The sequence below is a fragment of the Saccopteryx leptura genome, chromosome 1 (assembly GCF_036850995.1).
Source record: "Saccopteryx leptura isolate mSacLep1 chromosome 1, mSacLep1_pri_phased_curated, whole genome shotgun sequence".
In the NCBI taxonomy this organism is placed as follows: domain Eukaryota; kingdom Metazoa; phylum Chordata; class Mammalia; order Chiroptera; family Emballonuridae; genus Saccopteryx; species Saccopteryx leptura.
In genome coordinates this window covers 291,267,774-291,285,332 of record NC_089503.1, presented here as the reverse complement: position 1 = coordinate 291,285,332, position 17,559 = coordinate 291,267,774, and the positions used below count along the sequence as shown (strand labels likewise).

Sequence of the window (17,559 nt, the reverse complement as noted above, 5' to 3'; positions counted from 1 at the left end):
GAACAACAACTAGAGTCTGTGTGTGTGGGTCAAGAAAGAGGCAAAGAAAGAAGAGAAATAACAAGGATACAAAAGAATTTGTTGGTATTGAAGAGATGAATGTCCAAAAAGGACAAAAGTGAGAAAGGAAGGTGCAAAATGCTTTAGACATGGAAGATAGTCAGAGATAGAAACAGAATCTCCTACATGATGTTATGCAAGAAATACAGTCAGTGTGTCCACCAGCGGTCTTGTAAAAACAAAGTAAATGGATTCGCCCTGGCCCTCTTTTGTCTGAGTCTCAGAACAGATACCTGGAATGAAGCTCATCCTTGTTAAAGATCATAAAAATCCTTATCTATTAATAAAACCTAAAATAGAAAAAAAGAAACAGAATCTGGTGATGAGCAGTAAAGCATTCTACGGGTGAGATAGAACCAATTAGGTGAGAAGGAACCCCAGGGAAAGGGGAGTGCTGGGGTCAGATGGGAGAGGGGAAACAGGTTCATGGAAGAAGGCGTACATGAGCTTGGGCCAGCCCTTCTCGTTAGCAGCAGTATCTCTCACCGATGTGGTCATAACCTTTGGAACGAGGGTGTGAGTGATGCAGATTCTCATCCCCCTTCTCATTTCAGCCTCATTGTACTCCTTTAGCCTGGCTCTCTCTCCTTCTCTCTCTCTCTCTTGCTCTCCCTCATCTCATTGTTTCAGGAGGCCAAATTTGAAGTCCTTCCCAGGGAGTGGCCCTGTTCATCTTATTCTCCAGCCAAAGTAGAATAGCGTGAGAAGGAGAGAGACACAGTCAGCATCCAAAGGACTCGGTGGAAAGAGCAGAAGACCATAGACAGTGAGTTGTTTGATTGTACAAAACCCTAAACAAACAGAGGGAGTGTGTGTGCGTGCATATGTGTGTGTATGGATGGATGCATTGAAGGGCTGGAGGGGGGCAATGGGAAATGTCACTGAACTTAAAATTGAGCAGACATCCTAGTTATCCATGAAATTCGAATGAAAAAAGACACCGTGATGAGCAGGTCATATAAACCAGTCAGAGATATCAAAAGAGAAGAAGATCAGACCATAGGATTGAAAGAGACTACATGATAGGGGCAAACCTGGATCATTTAGAATATGAAATTTCCTCTGACTTGGTAGAGAAGAGTAATGAGAGTGAGAATAATGATAAGTGGTCAAAGAATAGAATTTGAACTGAGAAATAAATGTTGGGTGACAGATAAGAGAGAAAGGGTGGGAGTCATATGGAGGACCAGGAAAGCTCTTGAGAAGACAAAGAGACAGAGGCCACAGACATCCTTCCCTGGAACTGGAATGCTGATGTGTCCTGAGCATTACCATCTGTACTCTCCCCACCATCCCTGTTAGGTATGCTGCTTTTGGGACCCAAGGTGCTGCTGTTTCTCACTGCACTCATCATTCCCTCGGGTGAGTCCCTACCTTTATTCTTTTCTCCCTGCAATGCCAGCTCCTCGGCTATACATGTGTCTGGAGGTGTGTGTTAGGGTGGAATAGAAGCAGGTTGAAGGGGAATTGGGAGAGAGCTGCTTGCTCTTGAGTTCTAGAATTGCTATGAAAGAGAAGAAACAGATTTGTGTTAAAGAAAAAAGGGCAGAGACATGGAAAGAGATGACCTCAGCCTTGGGAAAGGGTATCCTGAGAGTTATGAAATTGAGGTGAAATGAAGAGACACACAAATGCATATTAACCAAAAGAGAGGGTCGCACAATTAAATGCCCAAGTAGACAAATACCAAAGGGAAACCGAGCTGACACACAAATGCATACACAAACACATTAGAGATCAACTCATAAGACACCAGATCAAATTTAAATTCTGTAGAAAAAGAGGAATAGGTACCAAACACTAGCACCAGCAAATCCTCACAGATTTCAGAGAAACTAGCTAGAAAGTTAGCCACAGAAGATGAACTTTGGATTTAAAACAAAAAGAAAGAATAAAAGAAAGAAAGAAAACCTATTTTATTTGTTCTTATTCTGCCAGATACAGACTGTGAGAAAATGCTTTTTGCCTTGTTCAGTAGTGTAGCTAGAGGCTCGGCTGTGGGCATGGAAGGACAGGGCACCCGAGAAAGGCTGCTGGCCGTCTCTGTGCAACAGGACCCCATTCCTTCTGGTTGGGAAGGAGGACAGAGGCATGCTGAGTCAGGGCATAACAGAGATTATTCTCAGGAATTCATTGTCCTTCTTGAGTGTTTCCACATTTGCGTGATCTGAGTCATTTTGTATGGAACCACATAAAAATAAAGCACAGAAAGACAAAGTAGAACAATTTCTCCATCATTTTCTGGTTCATCTCATAACAGCTTTTTTGAGTACAGGGCTGGAGTCACTCACATTCCTTTTTTTCCTCCTTTGGTACAGATTGGACACCTCTAGGGGTCAGTGGTCAAGGAGAAGGTAGGTGAACCCTCGGATCTGGGCTCTGTTGCAGTTCTTATCAGTGTGATGTAAATGAATGGTCAGAGTTAAAGAAATGGTAATACAACAAGATGTGGGAAATAGCGTCTAATTCACCAGTTCCCACAATCCTATTATCCCATTCATAAAACCTTATGTGTTTTTTTTTCTATCTATTAAAATACTTTCCCCCAAAACTTCCTCTATGCCCATCTTTTTGCTTCCACTCTCTTCTATTACAACTCTTATCCTGGTCAGAAAATGCCCATTAATCTTAACAAAGCATTTTGCATCCATGTAACAGTGGAGAAACTAAAATGCAAAGACAGGACAGGAAGTCATCTCAGTACAACAATGAAACTGGGGTACCACTGGGCGGAACCTGCAAGTTTGGGCTTCCAAAGGACTACTTCCTTCAGCTTAACCAAGGAAACTCCAGTCAACATCTCCACTCTGCCTCCAGACATTCAACATAATTATAATCTATCTCTGACTTTTCCCAACCCTGGTGAGCGCAGCAGTATGAAACCCATAAACAGGCCATAAAATCAAATTAGTGGGTCACAACTGGTTTTTTAAAAATTTTAATTTTATTTATTTCAATTTATTTATTGATTTCAAAGAGAGGGGAAGGGAGAAAGACAGAGAGGCAGACAGAAATATCAATCTATTTCTGTCTGTGCCCTTACCAGGGATTGACCCTACAACCTTTGCATATTGGGATGACACTCTAACCAACTGAGCTATCTGGCCAGGGCAAACTGGCATTTTTTTCAAAGAATTAAGATAAACTAAAACTGAAACAGAGACACGCAAGTCCATTGCAAGAGTCAAGTATTGTTTCAGGTTTTTTTGTTTGTTTGTTTGGTTTTTTTTTTTTTTTTGTATTTTTCTGAAGCTGGAAACGGGGAGAGACAGTCAGACAGACTCCCGCATGCGCCTGACTGGGATCCACCTGGCACGACCACCAGCTCTGCCGCGACCAGAGCCACTCTAGCGCCTGGGGCAGAGGCCAAGGAGCCATCCCCAGCGCCCGGGCCATCTTTGCTCCAATGGAGCCTTGGCTGCAGGAGGGGAAGAGAGAGACAGAGAGGAAGGGGGGGGGGTGGAGAAGCAAATGGGCGCTTCTCCTATGTGCCCTGGCCGGGAATCGAACCCGGGTCCCCCGCATGCCAGGCCAACGCTCTACCTTTGAGCCAACCGGCCAGGGCCTGTTTCAGTTTTATGTGTACATTGGGGCATGGTATAACTTCTTATATCATATGAGTTCTGGAACAGAAGGTAAAAGCATAGAATTATCTTTTTTCTCTGTTGTGAGCAAAGAAGTATGAATCCCTAAATATAAATATTTTTCCTTTTTTTTTTTTTTTTTTAAAAAATAGAATGCTTCACAAATTTGTTATCATCCTTACGCAGGGGCCACGTTAATCTTCTCTGTACTGTTCCAATTTCAGTGTATGTGCTGCCAAGGTGAGGACGCAATCCCCAAATTTCTGAACCAAATCAGATTTCTGCACGAACAGAACTAAAAATCTGAATTCATTTCTCTGGGCTGGTTAAGGTCCAGTCCTGTTTTATGAGACTTTGTGATGCCTTTTAAAAAAAACCATCAGAAATGTTATAAGATAAAATGAAAATGTCTCCTTAAGATTTCTTTTTGGAGAACAGAAATTCTTGTGAAGTGTTTGTATGGTGGGAGCTTGTTGAAAGGGTGGGTAAACTGAGGACGATGTGGCCGTGCAGTGCTCTGCCCTGGAATCCCAAGGCGGCTGGGATGCACCCTCGCCCTCTTGGCTCCCCTCTGCTTCTCCTCTGCTGCTGGGAGAGGCTGGCCAGGAATGCGGCTGGAGAGCGAGGGAAATGGGGCCAGGTCGGGCTACACCCCGAGAGGCTCCGCGAGGGAAACGGGGACAGGTCGGGCTATACCCCGAGAGGCTCCACTCCCCTGTCAGTCTCTGGACGGATTCAGGTCCGTGGTTTTATAAATATCCTGTTGGATTGAAACAGACCTGGATTCCTTTCATCAAAATTTGTTCTGAAAGAAGAAAGTTGATACTGAGCATTAAAGATAAAAAATACTCTGTTGTCAGATCTGATGATTTTTCTGTCTGGAATTTTTTTTTTTTTAAAGGGTGAAGTAAGCAGTAAATGGGGAAAGTCTTCATAATATTCTGTTTGTGGTTTGCCTCTACTACAATGGTCAGTAACTCTGACATGCTTTATTAAAATGCTGTTCTCATCAAATTTGAATCTGACATACAGATTCTAAAGTAAAAAAAAAAAAAAAAAGAAGTCAAACCAAACTATATGAATTTGCTGACCTCTAGTGAGTAAAATAGATTATAACTATAAGCTTTCTACAATGAATGATCATTAGGTGGGATGTTTACTATTTAGATGTCAACAATGCTTTGTTATTTTGTTTTCTAAAGTCAAAACCAGTTGTTCCAGCCTGACCTGTGGTGGCGCAGTGGGTAAAGCTCTGACCTAGCACACTCACCATTCCAAACCCCACGCTTGCCTGGTCAAGGCACATATGGGACATATGGGAGATGATGTTTCCTGCTCTTCCCCTCCTTCTTTCTCTTTCTCTTTTTCCTCACTAAAATAAATAAATAATTATTTTAAAAAACCCAAGTTGTTCGAGAAAGTGCTATTATTTGTGGTTTTAAAGTTTTAAATAGTTTTCTTAGTTTATCCCAATAGATTACAACCTTAAGAATTGGACAATTTTTATTCCTTCATCTCTTGCCTTTACTTTCCAATGATCAAATACAAGGCATTGTCTACTAACACAGGCATTTCCCCTCCCCTCTCTACACCTCACTTCTCACAGAGTCATAAAATTACCAACATTTGTGAACACTTGTGTGTATAATAAGCATATCAGCAGGCAGAAAGCCAATGACATCAAAGTGATAAATGATCAAAATCAGTGTCTTTGATAAAGATAACTTCCATTTTGAGTAAGCATTGAAAAAAGGCCATCAATCCATTATACTTACTTAACAAGCTCTATGACCTTAGGTAAATTATTTATTTTTCTGGTGCTCAGTTTTATCATCTCTAAAAAACAGGAATTTAATAGTGGCTGGCACATAATTAACTCAGATTAGCTAAATGTGTTATCACCTGTTAGGACAATAAAATCTAATGCTTAAAGCCTAATTGAGAAAGGGGTGCCTGTGGAGGATTATCTGATGGGCATGCAGTTTAGTTTATTCATTCCTCTCGATAATACAAAGGAAAAAGGATATTCTAGGCCAAGGACTGCATGGGTATATTCATGGACGTAGGAAAGTGTGACATTTGTTTGGGTTATAAGGAGAAAAGACTTAGGCTGGGAAGCAAACAAAGCAAAACCAGCTGTGGGATAGTTATTCTGTGTTGGCTACTGTGCTAGACAATTTCACTTACTGGGAGTGCAAGGGTAGGTTGGGTAAAGAGAATCCTCAGAAAATATTTCCTGATTTTTTTATTTAGCTGATGTGACTCCAGTGCCTCCAGAAACATATACGGAAGATCCTAGTAAGCTACCCTTTTGTTTATTTTTTTGCTTTCATACTGGGGATAGAGGGATTGAGGATGATGATGATATCTGTACAAAGATAAATGAAGACTAGAAAAGAGGTTGGTGGACCCTCTAAACTCATGCAGAGCTCTACTGTCTATCTCAGATGCCACTGATGCTATAAGCATGCTCATCATTTCCTCTCCTCCATTTACTTCTGTGGGAGTCACTGACTTTTTTTTTGTATTTTTCTGAAGTGAGTGGCAGGCAGCAGACAGACAGACTCTTGCATGCGCCTGGTTGGGATCCACCTGGCATGCCCACCAGGGGGCGATACTTGGCCCATCTGGGGCATTGCTCTGTGGCAACTGGAGACATTCTAGTGCCTGAGTCGGAGGCCATGGAGCCCATTCTCAGTGCCCGGGCCAACTTTGCTCCCATGGAGCCTTGGCTGCTGGAGGAGAAGAGAGAGACAGAGAGAAAGGAGAGGGGGAGGGGTGGAGAAGCAGATGGGCTCCTCTCCTGTGTGCCCTGGCCGGGAATCAAACCCAGGATGTCCACATGCTGGGCTGATGCTCTACCACTGAGCCAACCGGCCAGGGCCATAGTCCTTGACTTTTGCCTCACCATCCACAATCTTTCATCTCAATCTTTCTTGCCTTCTTCGACATCATCAATCTCTCCTTATTCTGCTTCCCTTTCTACTTTTCCCACTTGCATTTTTATTCTCTGTGCTGTATCTTTGCAGATCTGGTAAATGAACCCTCTACAGATGAAACAGGTATGTTTTACTACAGTTCTTTAAAAAATGGCATTATTCTTATTACTATTCACAATTTTATTCTAGCACTTGACTTAATCTTATGTTTTTATCTCTGGGAAAGGCATAGCAGGATTGTGGGCATGTCATTCTCAGTGACAGTGGGATTAAAAGAAAGAGAGCTCCCTTAGTCCTCTATAAAGAGGAGACAAAGTAGGTTAATAGCTAAAATAAGGCACGAATGATAAAGGCTCCCAAAAATTAGTATAATGTCAATAGGACAAATATTCTTCAAAAAATATTCACAATTACTTCAATTAACTCTATTTCATTGGACATATTACACAGACCCAGCCATAGCCTTGACCCTGCCCTAATATCGCCATTCTCCCTTTTTTTATTTTACCTTCTCCATTGACCATTCAAAGCCCTCCTCACACCTGCTGTTTTGTGCTTTCAGTTCTGGCTGATATCGTGCCTTCCACAGATGAGCTGGGTGAGTTCAGATCTTGGATCCCGGAGCCACTGAAGCCATTTTGGGTTTTCCCTAGACCCCATTATGAAAGGCAGTAGAGCTGGTGAAAGATCCTAAGTAGACAGGGTTACAGTTTAGTCAACACTTTTTTTCCCAACAGTTCAATTTAAATTAATGACATTTTTGATCCCCTAACAAGAAGAAATTGTGCTATGTATTTGATATACAAAATACCAATGCATGATCTTTCTAAGGTCCTAAGAGTAGATGGGTAAAGACAAGACATATAAACAAAGAAATGTATGAGGAGATAAAGAAAAACTTTCTAGAAGAAGTAATGGTTGAACTAAATCTTGAAAGAAGAATTGGAGCAAGCCAGGCAATCAGGAAAAAGATGTGCATTCCAACCAAGGAGAATAGCTTTCAAACATGTGAAAGCAGAGCTTGGTGTATGGAGGAACTGAGTTTTTTGAATGATTAGAGCCAAAACCACAAGGAACAAGTGGTAGGACATGAGAAAAGGAGATAGAAACTAGAATATTTTTAAACAAATGTTTACCAAAAACCTGTTACTTATGTGTCAGGGATATAAAGATATAAAAGTAAACAAAACTAATTTTTTACTAGGTTATTTTTGGTGTTTTTTCTTTTTGTCTGATAGATAAGATAGACAAGTGAATAGAGTCCTTGACATTATTCAATGTTGGAGATTAGGAAAAGCTTTTCTGGAGTGCACATTGACTAAGTTGCTTCTTGAAAGTCAAGTAGAAGTGAACCAAGTGGAGAGAAGGGGGAGGAGCTTTTAGGTAAAAAAAAAAAAATGTTGGCAGAGGCTCAAGATGGAAATAAAAACCAGAGTATAGTTTATGCAAAGGAGGTTCAAATCAGATTTGTGAATTGGAAAACCAAGGAGAATGATTTTTGTAGTCATCCCAATAAAGATGGTAGCTTGAAGTAAGGTAGACATAGTGAGAATTGAATGTGAGCTGTTAAGAAAGAGGAGACTTCAACTTTTTATCAGGTAGATGCTGGCTACTGGGTGAATGATAGTATCGATCACCATCCAGTCTTTCACCTCAATCTTTCTTGCCTCCTTTAACATCATCATCCCTTATTGGTAAAGGGGAAAAAGTTGTAAGACAGTTTGAGATATTGTTGGATTTGAAGGATCTTTGAAAAATCCATAAACTCTTTCATAACATGGCAGCTAGTTTTATAGGTATAGAGCTTAGAAGTGGGATCTGGATTAGAAGTATAAATTTGAGAATTCTCAGCATGTAAACTTGCAGCTGAAACCATGGGATGGATGAGATCACCTAGCACACTTACTGTAGTATTCTATTAGCAACTCTCCCAATCACATTTTTATAGGTAGCTCCCATGGTTAGTCTGTACCCTTAAGATTCATTGTGCTCTTTGGTTTGCTCCATTCTACAAACTAGGCACATATATAACCTGCACTTAGGTTAGGTTTGGCTATGGCTATGACCCCTGCTATTCTTTATGAATACATTTTATCAAAGAACACATGATGGTGTATCTCATATACAGGAGAAAACTTCTTTTTTTGAAGAAAAGCTTCCACAGGACAAAAATCTTTTCTCTTTTTAACTCTAAGATGAAGCTCTTTGAAGCATATGGCCCTTTGTGCTCCTGCTAAAGTTGCTTGTTATCAACAGCATAAAGATGCTCTCAATATAATACATTTTTCAACTTTCTAGGAGAGAAAGGCAAAATCGTATTTTTCATCTTAACTTCTAAATTTCTTCAATTGTGGGAATCAAAACAAACCATTATGGGTTTTCTTTTAGAAGCTGCTAAGGAGTTATAAACTCATTTGCTGCCTGTTATATATAGGTAACCAGATGGGTCTCGAGTGAGGTAACATGACAGTTTCAGAGGTAGTGCTTTCTAGAACTAACAATAATTGAATAAAATTTCTGCCTTCCAGCCTTGCCCAGTGATAAAAATACCTCCACAGGTATGATTGTCTTTTGTATGTCTTTCTCTTAAGCTTTTTTTTTCCTCCCTAGGATTCCTTACCTCCTTGTTCTTTGGAGAGTCCTTCTAGTTTACTTCCAATTCTTTCTCAAAGAATATTTTTAGTATTTTTTATTCTCCCTCTCCTACCACCACCACTACCTTGTTATATGAGCTTCTGTCCTAAAAGTTATGGTCTAAAGATTAGACCACTGTTGCATGATTCCAAAACAATCCTTTGGATTTCATCTGGCTCAGGTGTTAGAAACTGACTGCAAGGACTACATTATTATTAATAATGTCATGGCTAAAATTGCTTTCTCTAATGTATTGAAAATTCAGATATGCAGCAAGGGTTGAAAACTACTGCAACAGAAAAATAGTTACCCATTTTAGAACTCTCATTCTTCAGAATGGGGTATCAGCATTTCAGTTTACTATTTCATCTGGATAACACTAGAAAGACTTTTTCTTAGAAGAGCCCTCAGAGATTATTATAGTCACTTCAATTTCCAGGTAGGGAAGCACCTAAATTTCAGTTTACTCAAATTCTTAATACTATTTGGTTTTAGTGAGCAGGAAGGAGGTGCCCCAGTTTACAGTGATCCTCTGTTGAGACTAACTACTTCGTGTGTTTTCTCCATTTTATCTTTCCTCTTCCATCCCTTTAAACCAGAGGTAGTCAACCTTTTTATACCTACCATCCACTTTTGTATCTCTGTTAGTAGTAAAATTTCCTAACTGCCCACCAGTTCCACAGTAATGGTGATTTATAAAATAGAGAAGTAACTGTACTTTATAAAATTTATAAAGCAGAGTTACAGCAAGTTAAAGCATATAATAATAATTACTTACCAAGTACTTTATGTTAGATTTTTGCTAAGTTTGGCAGAATAAATTTTTATAAAACAACTTACTATAGTTAAATCTATCTTTTTATTTATACTTTGGTTGCTCCACTACCGCCCACCATGAAAGCTGGAATGCCCACTAGTGGGCGGTAGGGACAAGGTTGACCACCACTGCTAAACTTTTGTTTATATCTTTCCCTTTGTTATGGCTTTCCCTATATTTTTGTGTTGGGCTTCTTTAGAGTGCCGGGATGAGAAATTTGCTTGCACAAGACTCTACTCTGTGCATCGGCCAGTCAAGCAATGCATTCATCAGTTATGCTTTACCAGGTAAGGGAGCCCGGACTACCCAGAGAACATCTCCCATGATAGTGTTTTCATGCTAACAACTATTTACTGAGTACCCACTATGGCATTTCAGTCTTTGGAGGGGCAGAAGATTTTAGCATAACCCTTCTAGCTATTCCTGAAGGGGCCAGACAGAACCTGGAGTCTGGATGGAGATATACTGAGAACAAGCTAACAAGTTCAGATGCTGGAGGGCAAATAAAGGCATGGGCTGGAGGAAGGATAGTCATGGGGGAAACATGGGTACGTTGAATTTAGAACCTCATAGCAAATGGCTAGAATAAAAGACCCAAGCCTAAGGTAGAAAATGGTGGGGAGGGGTAAGTATTAAGCTTGATTCTAGGTAGAGTGTGCAAAGTGTCACTAAGAAGAGTAATTAATACCATTTTCTGAAATACTCAAGGAAATTTAGATAAGAAAGAATAAGGAATACAGGAATTGAATAGGCATCTTAGGCCTAGCTACTTCTCTCTCTCTCTCAATGCTTTTTTTCTGTCTCCCTCCTTAACCATGACTTTGGGAATCTGGCAGCTTACGACGCATGTACATCATCAACAATGAGATCTGCTCCCGCCTTGTCTGTAAAGAGCACGAAGCTATGAAAGGTAAGATGATGTCTGTGTTTTTAGTGGGGACAGATATGAGAGAAGTAGATAGGGCACAATGCTAATGGACCCACGGTCTGGCTTTGGAGGAGGGCTTTAAGCCACCCCTTCACTCCCATCAGTCCCTGTTCCACCAAGTTCATCCAAATCAGTAGCCTAAGTAAAGCAGCATACTTAATATGTAATCATAACCCTACCAAAAGTGCCCCTAGATCTCTCTCCAACTAGACTGTAACTCCCATGCTCTCCTGAATGTAGAGCTATCAGAAGCTCTGGCTGCTTTGAAGATCATTCGCTGGGGTTCAGGGAAAAAGGCTGTCAGCCATCACAAATAATAGACTCTGTTAGTCGACAGCCATGTTTGCACCTCTGAAAAACAGCAACAACAAAAAAGCACATTAATTTGGAGACAATAATGTTTGGATAGGGCTGTTAATCAAATTAGAAATAGACTGGATATTTTGAAACTGGCTATGTTATAAAGAGTCCACCACTTCCAAGCACCCTTTACATCGCTTATTGTGAAGTTTCAGAGGTAGAGAAAGGTAGAAAGACTATGAAAACAATTAAAAGTGTCAAAAGTGTGGAACCATGTGTGGTGGGAACAAAGATATTTCTCACCTTCCCCATCACCAGCCCCCAGCGGTGGCTGTGGTTGGAGCGGGCACCACAGACCGGCGGCTTCTGACTCAGCGGCCGCCTGGCGGGGGCTCCTGAGTCAGAGCGGTACTTGACTTCGCAGGAGGAAACCTGCCGCTTGCTCTGCACAAGCCACCTGCAAGGGAAGCACCTTGAGATTGAGGATGAGTATTTGGAACTCTAGGCACTTACAAGGGTCTCTGGGGACCTAGCCAACTTAGCTCTTTGCACATAGTAAACACTTAAATATATATTGAGTGACTGAAACTCATTTTTTGGCTATTAGAAAAGTGGGAGCTAGATGTATAAAGGAAACTAACACTTACTGACAACTGTGCTAGGTACTGTACATACATTGTTTCATTTTAATACTCACGACTAAACTGTTGAGGGAGGTATTTTAATGCTTATTTTATAGAAAAGGATAGTGAAGTTCAAAAAATTAAGAAAGTTCCTAGTAAGTGGTAAATAACTAGTAAGTGGCAGTGCCGGAATTCTAACTCAGATCTGTTTCTACAACCTTTTCACTCCACCACACTGCTGTCTTCTCTTTCCCTTAAAACATGAGCCCTGGTTATTTTCCTGCATTCTCATCCCATCATGCTCTGCTTCTCCTCTAGATGAACTTTGCCGGCAGATGGCCGGTCTGCCCCCAAGGCGACTCAGACGGTCCAACTACTTCCGACTTCCTCCCTGTGAAAATGTACATTTGCAGAGACTGAGTGGTCTGTGATCATCAAGGGAAAGGAAAAAAGAAAAAATTGTGTGGGTGGGAGGAAGAGAATGTTCTAGGAAGGGGAAACTCCTTGTAACCATTGTCAGCTAACCCATACACATAAGTATTTTTTAAACTAAACTCTGCAATGTTTAACTTTTGCCCCTACTCCCTGATTTTTCACCCAGACTGAAACATTCATCTCATTTTCAGTACTTACAATACAAAGTCTATATTATTGCATGGTTTTATGGCTTCCCAATATCGTACACGTAGTAGATAAATGGTGACCAGGTGGCTTATATACAAACATGCTATACACAACTTCAAAGGAAAATTAACTAAAAGTTAATATTTACTGCCTGACCTGTGGTGGCACAGTGGATAAAGCGTCAACCTGGAAATGCTGAGGTCGCCGGTTCAAAACCCTGGGCTTGCCTGGTCAAGGGAGTTGATGCTTCCTGCTCCTCCCCCCTTCTCTCTCTCTCTCTCTCTCTCTCTCTCTCTCTCTCTTTCTCTCTCTTTCTCTTTCCCCCCTCTCTATAATGAATAAATAAAATCTTTAAAAAATAAATTAAAAAAAAAAAGTTAATATTTACTACCGAATCTGTCCAAGCTAGATCTTAAGGTGAAAGAAACTATTACTATTTTGGCTAGCCATAGAGCTTCATTTACTTTCCGTTCAAGATTTTCTTAGAATAACTCTCCATTTATCTACAAAATTATAGTCCTTTTTCTTTTAAGTATTTTGATGATTGTCATAACATTGGCCTAGTAGGTCCTCTTTATAAAAAAGATTGTGATAATTTTTGTAGTCCTAGAAAATTTTCTAGAGCCAAGAGTTATAGAACCCTACTAAGAATATATAAAGACCTACAGTGTTGTCTTCTGCTAAGCTCAGAGGCTGAGGTAAAGAGAGAGGAACATGCCAGGTATGGAACTTGGACTCATGATTCCTTATTCAATTAAAAATTTTTTTTCCATTGATTTGAGTCAGAGGGAGGGAGGGAGAGAAAGAGAGAGAGAAGCATTAACTATTATTCCCCTTAGTTGTTCCATTTAGTTGTACACTCATTGGTTGCTTCTCATGTATGCCCTCACTAGGGATTGAACCCGCATCTTCGGCCTGAGACGGTCTATCCATTGAGCCACCCGGACAGGGCCCCTATTCAATTTTTGATGCAGTTGTCCAATCGGCAAGTAGGGTTGGAAAGTAAGTTTCACTTTCTTACTCATTTATGATAGTATCGGGGTTAGTTCACCTCCACAGGTTAACTAGACAACTAATGTCAAACCATATCACTGGTCTGAGTTTCTGTGCTACTTCTTCCATTCTCACCACTTACCAAGATCTGTAGAGATGATTAAGTAAATAGATTCTGGAATAGCCGGATTGGGGGCCTAAGAAGGGCATTTAGACCTGAGCTCTAATAGTGGCTTATAGAAAACAGTAAAAGAAGCACAATATTTAGACAATTCACATCTTATCCTGGGTCTAGCAGTAAACAGGTAGCCTCAGAAAAGTGAGGATTTCTCATTAGGCCCTGGTTTAATTTCCCCATCTTTAACATAAGGAGATCTAATTTACATTAGCTCTAACATTTCTTTTAATTCTATGATTCTCAAGATTTAAATGCACTGTTCATATTTCTTGAAGCTTAGAGATGCAGTCTAATTCACAACAAACATATCTGCTTTATAAAGGGGGAAATAGCCTATATTTAATGGATAGCAGTTCACAATAAAAAAAATGAAAAAAAAATCTCACTATAAATGACACATTATGTATTATGGGCCTTCCATCTGAATAACTTAGTAAGCTTTTTATAAAACCAATGGAATTCAAGTAGGAACTAGGAGTCTTTGAAACAATCAGTTACATATGACAGAATGCTACTTGGTAGGAAGTGAATTTCACATTGCTAAGAAAACCACCTAATGAGGACTGGATTCTTGCTGTGAGGAAGCAGTTTAGTTAATGGGATTTGTACAACAGATTAAAAAAATGTTATAAAAACCCCCAAAGCATATAATCAAAGCAGTCTAGAGACTGTTCTAGAAGTAAATATACTCATATATAGACAGACATATTAGATGCATATTGTTGCCACTGTAGAGAAATCTCATAGGCACAGAGTTTCCAAGAATCATGTCAGAATGTCTTCATGAACTTGACCCTCCTACTGTATGTTGAACGAGAGGTAGCATTCCCACCAGAAAGCACCTCAATCCCAGTATTGTATATATTACAAATTAAACATTTTAAAATAATTCTTTTCCCAATCTTCTTCCAGAAGAGAGAAGTGTTGTGTCTGGTTATTTCTATTTTATTTTCTATTTAGAAAGAAGACTTGAATTCATGCTTTTATCTCACTTTGAATATACCAATATTGCTCAAATTTCTTTATTCTGCTATTCTCTATTGTATCTTTCTTCACTCTGTAACTTTACCGTTGGTTCTCCAACATTCCAAATTTATTTATTCTCCTTCAGATACGATCCCTCCTCAGTTTACCAGAAATTCTTTCTCTTTTCTGCCCCTTCAGGACCAACTGTCTTGCAAAGTAAAGGTTCATGCTTTATTTTCACTCCTCCTTTGCAGGATCAGATTCCTGTGCTTTGCCATTTTCTCACTGTTCTTAGGTTCTCTGCCTCTTTTACTCTTCTTGATATTTAAAACAACACTTCTAACTCACTTCCCAGCCTTTCTTTCCTTATTCTTTAAAGCCTCATTTCCCCTTATAGCTTTCCCCTAAGAATGGTCCCAGGGGAAATTTTCTCGGGGTTGTTTTTGGCCCCAGTTCTTTCCCACTGTGCTCTCTTCCCCATTGCAGAATCCCACTCACCTCCTTTCCATTGTGGGTTTTTCTTTTCACCCTTGACCTTGATATTCCAATTTTCTTTCCTCGCTCCTCCCATGAAAAGATTTGAAAACCTTTTGCTCTTTAAGGTACTGATATTAGATAGCAGGCTCATCTGCCTACCCATAAGGTTCACCCTTTTTTTTCTTCCAAAATTGAGTTGATCATGTTTTGAGCCTAACTTTTCCCATACCTGTATTTCACACTTATGACTGAAGAAAATTCTCCTTTCTCCTTGAATGAACAAGCTCTGGAAGTTCAAGTGTGTACTGAACTCTCTAACTATAGTTCCATGCACACTTTCTCCAAGTATTCTTTTGAATTTATGAGCCGCTGGTGCAAACCTCCACTGGTCTCCCCACTCTGGGCCTTACTTTTGATGACATCAAGCACTATTTGTTGCTAGTCACAAGCCCCACCTGCCTCTGCTTCAGGGTGCTGTGGCAAAAGTGGAATGTTTAACCAAATGCTTTATACCTGGTCAGAAGGTGCAAGCAACTTGCAACCTCTAAGTGTCCCCCTTCCTCTGTACTGAAGCAACTGTCACACAGGGATGAAAGCAATCTGGAAAGAAACAGAAAAGAAGCCAGAAGAGCACCAGGCAAGAAGGATAAGAAGCTGGGAGGGTGATGATAGGCTGACATCAGGGCAGGGGAACCAGGAGACAAAGTGATGGGAATTCACAAAGCTGTATGGGAGAAGGGAACGTGGAAAGTGTGGTGGAGAGAGCCTGAGCAATCTGGAGCCCTACAGGGTCGAATTGGAGGCTATCAGGAGCACCATGGAAGAGAGGCAGGACTGTCCTCACAGTTCTGTCAACGCAAGGAGGCAAAGATTTGGTTTAAAACACAACACTCTAATAAAACCCAAAATCCTTATAGCTTTTAGCATTTTCACCAACCAAGCATCAGCGAAAGTGACTTGTCGAGTTTCTCGGTGGTGGAGAAATGGGTGGCCGCGGTTGTTTCTTTTCTAAAAGCCAGTCAAGCAAAGCCAGAAGCATCAGTCAAATGACAGCTTCTGGGCAGAACCTAAGCTGAAAAACCAAATGTTTATATAAATAGAGGTGCAAAGCCCATATCTTCCTGTTGACAAATCAAGCTTCACTTCACTTCAAACCCTCAAATTAAAAAAAAAAAAAGGTTGATAATGGCTTTTTTTTTCAATGTGTCCAATCACTTTCAATAAGAGTCTAGTATTTTCCTAACCTAGGGATCCTGCAGTTTTTTTTCCCTCTATCTCTAGTGTTTTTCTCTTTCCTTTCCTTTTTTCTTTGTTTTGTGTGTACTTAGCCATACATCTATACTATATAGCTTTATAGAGTATTTTATTAAATTTAAAAAACAATCCATAAAGACTGAGTTCAGAATGATCTCATAAATTTGTGTGGGGTTCATCTCCTCTCCTAAAACCCTAGTAAAAGGTAACAGATTAGCTTTGAGCAAGTATATGGAAATATTATCATGGAAAACAACCTGAATTGTATTTATTTTATTTTATTTTATTTTATTTTTTTTGTATTTTTCTGAAGCTGGAAACAGGGACAGTCAGACAGACTCCCGCATGCGCTCGACCGGGATCCACCCGGCACGCCCACCAGGGGCGACGCTCTGCCCACCAGGGGGCGATGGTCTGCCCCTCCGGGGCGACGCTCTGCCGCGACCAGAGCCACTCTAGCGCCTGGGGCAGAGGCCAAGGAGCCATCCCCAGCGCCCGAGCCATCTTTGCTCCAATGGAGCCTTGGCTGCAGGAGGGGAAGAGAGAGACAGAGTAGAATGAGGGGGGAGAGGTGGAGAAGCAAATGGGCGCTTCTCCTATGTGCCCTGGCCAGGAATCGAACCCGGGTCCCCCGCACGCCAGACGCTCTACCGCTGAGCCAACCGGCCAGGGCCCAACCTAAATTGTATTTAAAGGGTTGATGGTCATTGAGGCATTTACTGTGTCATTATATACTGTTTTCTAACATGTTGTTCTGTCCCAAATGGTCAAACTCAGGAGTTACAAATAGGATAAATTAGAATTGCACAGAAAAACATTGTCTCCATCCTTACCAGTGGTGACGTAGTGAATAGAACATTGACTGGGAATGCCGAGGTCCCAGGTTAGAAACTCTGAGGTTGCCGGCTTGAGCATGAGCTCATATGGCTTGAGCACAGGCTCACCAGCTTGAGCAAATGGTCGCCAGCTTGAGCACAGGATCATTGACATGATCCCATGGATCCCATGGTTTGAGCCTAAGGTCACTGGCTCGGCTTGAAGCCCCCAGTCAAGGCACATATGAGAAGCAATCAGTGAACAACTAAAGTGCTGCAATTACAAGTTGATGCTTCTCATCTCTTTGCCTTCCTCTCTCACTGCTAAAACAACAACAACAATAACCTCCCTCCCCACAAAAAACAT

At 40.7% G+C, this 17,559-nt stretch overlaps 1 protein-coding gene and 1 non-coding gene across 2 annotated transcripts; one reads left to right on the top strand and one right to left on the bottom strand.

Annotated features, from left to right (window-relative positions):
• The first annotated feature begins 616 nt into the window (after nt 1-616).
• On the top strand, nt 617-12,656 carry LOC136385058 (microfibrillar-associated protein 5-like). Its single transcript, XM_066355888.1, has 10 exons — nt 617-826; nt 1,363-1,422; nt 2,379-2,414; nt 5,898-5,942; nt 6,674-6,706; nt 7,146-7,181; nt 9,112-9,141; nt 10,234-10,321; nt 10,871-10,944; nt 12,204-12,656. Exons 2-10 carry the CDS (start codon nt 1,365-1,367, stop codon nt 12,314-12,316), a joined length of 513 nt encoding a protein of 170 aa, XP_066211985.1. The 5' UTR covers nt 617-826; nt 1,363-1,364; the 3' UTR covers nt 12,317-12,656.
• Nucleotides 3,787-3,892, bottom strand: LOC136390272 (U6 spliceosomal RNA). The gene has a single exon (XR_010748696.1). It is a non-coding gene; the product is annotated as a U6 spliceosomal RNA (small nuclear RNA).
• Nucleotides 12,657-17,559: the final 4,903 nt, after the last annotated feature.

Coding starts and splice junctions, on each gene's coding strand:
- LOC136385058 (XM_066355888.1), top strand. CDS start 1,365: ATGCTGCTTTTGGGACCCAAGGTGCTGCTGTTTCTCACTGCACTCATC. Junction 1,423..2,378: donor TGCACTCATCATTCCCTCGG/GTGAGTCCCTAC, acceptor CCTTTGGTACAG/ATTGGACACCTCTAGGGGTC. Junction 5,943..6,673: donor AACATATACGGAAGATCCTA/GTAAGCTACCCT, acceptor GTATCTTTGCAG/ATCTGGTAAATGAACCCTCT.